The following is a 5,947-nucleotide window of genomic DNA, read 5'->3' on the forward strand; positions in this document are numbered from 1 at the left end:
GTGCTTGACAGCTTGCCTTTTGCCAGCCGTGAAAGTGTCGAACTGCTCCTGTGGAGGCACTAACTTCATTATGTCACCAGGCAAACCAGTGATTTTAATTACCATGAATGGTAAAAACATTGTACTTTTAGAATTATAATTAGAGTTGATCTTGTTGACATGTAAGTGCTGTCATTGTTCTTACAACTGCAGTAAGCAATGTCCACAACATGGTAGTTATTTACTGAAACAAAGATGGACATATTTTTTACATTGTTTACCTCCACAAGAAGTAATATCTTTTGCATTCTTCTGACATTAATTGTTTTAGGAATGTTTGTGCTAAAAGTATATTGATTATTTTTATTTTTATTTTTTTAATACCTAGGACGTTATGACTTGCATCAGCCACTATACATGTGTCTATCATGCCAGCAAAAGTGGACCCCTGATCTGAAAGACCTCCCGAGGAGTGGATATTGGCCAGCCTCTGCCGGCACTTCCACTCTGTACACAATAGATCTCTAAGTAATCTCCCCCGGATTCTCCAGGCAGGCTTTTGTAAAGCTGTTGGAGCAAAGTGTGGAGGAAGAGTGAGTGCATTTGTTCTTTGCTACGTTATACAAATTCTTTATAACAAATTATAACAGCATCAAAAAACTTGTTTTTCAAAACTATTATCCAGTCTGGACATATCAACAGTGATGCTTTGCAGCGCAGCTTTTTAGAGTTTTCATACTCTTCGTTTGAGGAAGACCAACTCTGCTGTGGTGCTCCTTTCACCTGCCCGGCATGCACACTGGAAATGTTGGCTGTTTCAGCAGATGGAAACAGAAAGCTATACCGCTTTCATCGAAAAGGAAGGTTGCTCTCTGCTTCATTGTTTGTATTGATTTATTTCTTTACCCACATACAGTATTTGGATGGTAAACATGGATGGATTTCTCATTCTTCTTTCTTGCTTAGCTCTGATGACCCTGCCTTTTTCGAGGGAGTCTTTGTGGCTGAAGACAGAGCAGTGTCTGTATTTGTTGACACCATACAGAACGCTGTGAAAAGTGCAAGTTTTGCTAAGAATTTTAGTAGCTGTGTTTCTAAAAAACACATTCCAACTACCTCCGGTCCAGAAACTTCAAAATCCAATATATAGAATTAATGGCATACATTATAGAAAACCAATGTTTTTATTACTTTATTTCTTGTGTTATGTGTGTCACAGACACATGGAAGAGGCACATGTGGGGACTCCCAGTGGACAGCAGCGAGGGAGACTTCAAGAAGGGCTTCTAAATTAGATGAGGAGGGGATGGAGGTTGCTGTGTGTCGTCATGGATTCCTCCTGAAAGCTCTTAAAGAAAGTTGCCAGTGTCCTGCCTGCTCTACAGGAGCTCACCACCTTCCTCAGTGTGGCATGCTGGAGCCCATGCTACCAAGTGTGAGGTATGTTTGATATTTTTGTATGATATGTTTACAAGCACAGAAATATTATGGCATAAAAATTAATGTTTAAATATATAAATAAAGGTTTTACATTAGCTTTTCACCCACTCTTGTCTGACAGATTAAATGGAGTGGTAAGAACCAGGAAGGTGCAGGGACAACAGCTGGTCAGGAGGTGGAGCAAGTCAACAGCTGCCTCTCTCGATGTGGTCTGACAACTAAATATATGTCAAAAGCAGGGGATTGTGTTTGCTGTATTCTGTCCTACTTAAAAAGAAATTGCCCATCATATAACCTATTTTGCTGTTAACAACAGCACGAGTGGATATGCTTACCCTGCATGCAGTGGGGTGGAACCAGAAGAAAAGTCTCTGTCTGCATATTACACTTTCCACAAGATATGTTAAGTTTCCACATAACTGCTGAGCAACAACTGGCAAGTGAAAAAACTAAACTGAAGCTTTCTCTACAACTTGGCATTCTGGTCATCAGGTTAAATAAAGACTGGGGGAGTACTTACTCTTTTGTGCCGTTTTCTTCTCAGGCATATCCCTCGGTGCCTCTGAAAGATAAGGATAAACATTAGTCAGGACTGTGTTAATAAATGTTTATGTCACATGTTTAATTTATGTTTTCTTTATATGTGTAGTGTAGGACATTTAAATACAAATGACATAAATGTTACACTATGTGCCCAACACTTCTGCAGAAGTAAACAGTAATTGACAAGTACACACATGATCTAACATGCCACATGGTTTGTTAACCAGATCCACCTAGGAAGTCACATCAGGGAACTGTTTGGAAAGGATAGACACTTTAAAAAGATGTTTGCAGGTGACTGGATAAGACACATGCCAGTCAGCATCTATCACAAGGAAACTTGTAATAACCAATGAGATCAATAAGCCAATCAGATCACTGAATAGCCAAAGAGGAAACACACCAAGATGCTGAGGATCTTTAAAAGTTAGCATGTAACACAATTTCTGCCATCTTTTTGAGTAAAATATGGACATAAAATCTTGTTGTCGTCCCCCATTAAAAGCTGCTATTGATTCAGTTCTGGTGGTGGTGCTAATTGATCTGTTGAGTTTCTGAAAATCTGAAAAAAGAAAAAAGACTCATACCATTTTCAGCTTCAAGTCATTATTTAAAATACTGCCAGATTACATTATCCTATAGATATGGCAATATGTATGTTGAAATATGTATTGTACATGTACTAAAAAGTGTAAACACATGTACTACATGTTTACTGTTATGGAGATTGATGTGTTGTTGTGAAACACCTTTAGGTTAGACTAGTTTTAAAAAACCTTGAACAGTTCATCAAACAACTGAAACAGTAGACCTGCTTTGGTTCAAGAAAACCTCTTCACCTGTTATTGGTAACTAATCAAACACTATGGGTTCAAAAACTTTTAATCACACAATTACCTTGCACTTCCAGGGTGCTTGCCGACTCCATCTTCTCCAAGGTCTGACCTGGAGGACATGCAGCCTACTCCATCTCCTCCAAGGCGCCTGCCTGCTCCACCTGCTCTACTTGCTCCTGCACAGGATTTGCCTGTCCCACTTGCTCTGAGGTTGTGGCCATCTGCAGTACCTGCCCCTCAGTGTTTTTCTCTCCTTCCAGTTTGTCTGTGTCCTCCAGGGGTGTCAGCTGCAATGTGACTATCTGGTCATCATCACTGCCTGTTGAAACCTGGGTCCACCCTATGGAATTTCAGTGTAATCAAACAATAAGTTTATGAGGCCATGGGTTAAACTATACCTGTTAATCCCAAAATAAACATTAATATACAGTAAAGTCCAGTTCTTTTCTTATGGCCACTTTAGTGAAATAATGATAGAAGCAAGATTATGAGTAAAATAAAGCCATGAAGTACTGTTTTTGGGAGACCAATCAGCTTATCAGATGTGATTTTTGAGGACCTCTTTTGCTTGTATGGTGGCTCTAAGTCATGAAGACTTTACACAAAGTTTTCACACATCCAAAACCAATGTTTGAGATTTGAAGATTTGAGTAAAAGAAGTTGGCTAATGATCTTCAATCATTTTGAAAAGAGTTTAGGTACTATTGGGTGAACTAACTCTGTATCTCTGTAACTATCCTGTCATGGAGGTGAGGAGATGATGACTGAGTTTAGATATTAGGAAAACAAGGTATGAACATTGATGACTGACTTAATCACAAAACAATAATGGTGTAGAAACTAAAGAAAGAGTAGTGCATCTCACCTTCACAAAGGTACTCATAAAATGAGCCTATCTTCTGTAGGTGATCTCGTGCATATGTGGACAGTGTGCATCTAGGGGTCAAGATTTCACATTTTGGTGTCGATTTGGTGTCAACACTGGCTTGTAGCCAAGGGCATGGAGTTTCTCAAGCTGTAATGACAACATTACGTAGGTTAATGCAATTCAAAGTGATCTACTAAAGATTTCTTTAAATGTGTACACTACAATCTCGAGAGACAAGCTGTAACTATATTCAATCAGGACAGAAGATGCAGAAAAAGTGTGCATCTACCCAAGAAGAGTAGTGTCATCCTTAAGAAACCCACGACTCACTGATTCTGAATTGGCTGCATTGTTTAATAAAACAAGACTGAAACCAGTGTGCACTTACACGCTGGCCTCATGGATAGTTACCAACAAAAAACCCTACTAATGTTGGACAATAGGGAAAAAAGGTTGCAGTAGGCCAGGATGCACAGGGGCAGATGTGGGCCAGTGGTTAGAGAGTCGGCCTTCTGTCCCGATTCTCACGGTCGGCAGGTTGTGACTGAAGTGCCCTTGAGCAAGGCACCTAACCCCTGATTGCTCCCCGGGCGCTGCAGTGATAGCTGCCCACTGCTCACTGCCCTCAGTGCGTGTGTTCTCACTGGGTGTGTGTGTTCACGAACTCACTGGGATGGGTTAAATGCAGTAGTCACATTTCGAGTATGGATCACCATACTTGACAATAACTTCACTTCACTTCACTTAAGATGACTGGAAACAATTCATGTGAACTGATGAGTCTAAGTCTGAGGTGTGTGGATCCAAGTGAAGAACATATGTCAGATGCAGAACTAATGAAAAAAATATAGATGCCTGCCTAAGACTATAGGTCAAAGGTGTCAAACCTTATCCACAAAGGGCCGTGTGGGTGCATGTTTTCACTCTAACTGAGCAGAAGCCACACCTGATTCCACCTGTTTAATCAACTGATCTTGGCTTTCAGTAGACGCCGGTGTGGCTTCTGCTCGGCTGGAATGAAAACCTACACCCACACCGGCCCTTTGTGGATACAGTTTGACGCCCCTGTTGTTGGTGAAGCATGGAGGAGGAAACGTGATGTTCTGGGGAAGCTTTGGCAATGGAAGAGTGGGCAACCACTCTTGTATGTTGTATGTTAAAGTTTATCATCCAAATTTGATTTCACAATTATTCTGTGCTGCAGTATTCTTAAATTGAATTGTACTTGTTTTGTGATCCATTTACAACCAAGTGTATCTCAGTTTTGATGACAATGTCAAAAAGGTTCGTGCCATGTTGTGGTTTTTTTTGCGACGATCCATCTTGTCGTCAAACCTCTTAAGTTTTTTTTAAGGCGCTGCTTCTGAGGCTGCGGATTCGTACAATAAATACAAATTTTTTGTTCGTAAAATAAGACCCCCTCGCAGAAGGGACATATTTTTTTGGTGGATCCCCCAATCCCCAATGGCATTGCACCACTGACAGACAAACACCCAAGTACAACAAACACAACAAAATGAACAATGTGTACAGCAAGACAGACAAAAAAAACACAAAGAAGTTGAGAGGGTGAGAGAGAGACAGAGAGAGCAAGCGTGAGAGAGACAGAGAGAGAGAGAGAGAGAGAGAGAGAGAGTGCAAGCATGAGAGCGTGAGAGAGAGACAGAGAGAGCAAGCGTGAGAGAGACAGAGAGAGAGAGAGAGACAGAGAGAGAGAGAGAGAGAGAGAGAGAGAGTGCAAGCATGAGAGCGTGAGAGAGAGAGCAAGTGTGAGAGAGAGAAAGAGAGAGCAAGCGTGAGAGAGACAGAGAGAGAGAGAGAGAGAGAGAGAGAGAGACTTTTTTTACTTTTTACGCATCTTTATTTACACAAGTCACATATAAAAGTCACAGTGACTTAATAAATAAATAAGTAAATAAATAAATAAATAAATAAATAAATAAATAAATACGTATTAAAATAAATGTCAATAAATTATTTTAAATGAGTGATTAGTTCTGCTGAAAAGTTAAGTTTCCTTTCTGCAACAGAACACAACACATTATCACAACACAACACACATTTAAACATCCAAGTCATTCATACTTTTATAAAAATTAAAATCAATTGAAATTCTCGATTTGATCAGCCTTTTCAGAATTTTTATGGCGTCACAGTCAGTGCTTTGTGCAATTTGGTTTTTCCGGCTCAGGTATATTGCCATTTTTCCCTGACCAAATATAAAATTAATCAGTTGGCACCTGAACCGGTGTTTTCTGACAAACTTAAAACCAAAAATAAA

General features: G+C 39.9%; 1 protein-coding gene across 1 annotated transcript; it reads left to right on the forward strand.

The window, feature by feature from the left end:
- Nucleotides 1–431: 431 nt before the first annotated feature.
- On the forward strand, nt 432–3,128 carry LOC131343574 (uncharacterized). The gene is made up of 5 exons (XM_058375372.1): nt 432–572; nt 665–1,039; nt 1,199–1,419; nt 1,541–1,628; nt 1,736–3,128. Exons 2-5 carry the CDS (start codon nt 785–787, stop codon nt 2,003–2,005), a joined length of 834 nt encoding a protein of 277 aa, XP_058231355.1. The 5' UTR covers nt 432–572; nt 665–784; the 3' UTR covers nt 2,006–3,128.
- Nucleotides 3,129–5,947: the final 2,819 nt, after the last annotated feature.

The sequence above is a fragment of the Hemibagrus wyckioides genome, linkage group LG22 (genome assembly GCF_019097595.1).
Source record: "Hemibagrus wyckioides isolate EC202008001 linkage group LG22, SWU_Hwy_1.0, whole genome shotgun sequence".
Taxonomy (NCBI): domain Eukaryota; kingdom Metazoa; phylum Chordata; class Actinopteri; order Siluriformes; family Bagridae; genus Hemibagrus; species Hemibagrus wyckioides.

Excerpts from the sequence above, each read along its gene's own strand:
- LOC131343574 (XM_058375372.1), top strand. The coding sequence starts at position 785 with ATGTTGGCTGTTTCAGCAGATGGAAACAGAAAGCTATACCGCTTTCAT. Across the intron at positions 1,420-1,540 it reads CCCATGCTACCAAGTGTGAG|ATTAAATGGAGTGGTAAGAA; the intron begins GTATGTTTGATA and ends CTTGTCTGACAG. Across the intron at positions 1,629-1,735 it reads CAGCTGCCTCTCTCGATGTG|CACGAGTGGATATGCTTACC; the intron begins GTCTGACAACTA and ends TGTTAACAACAG.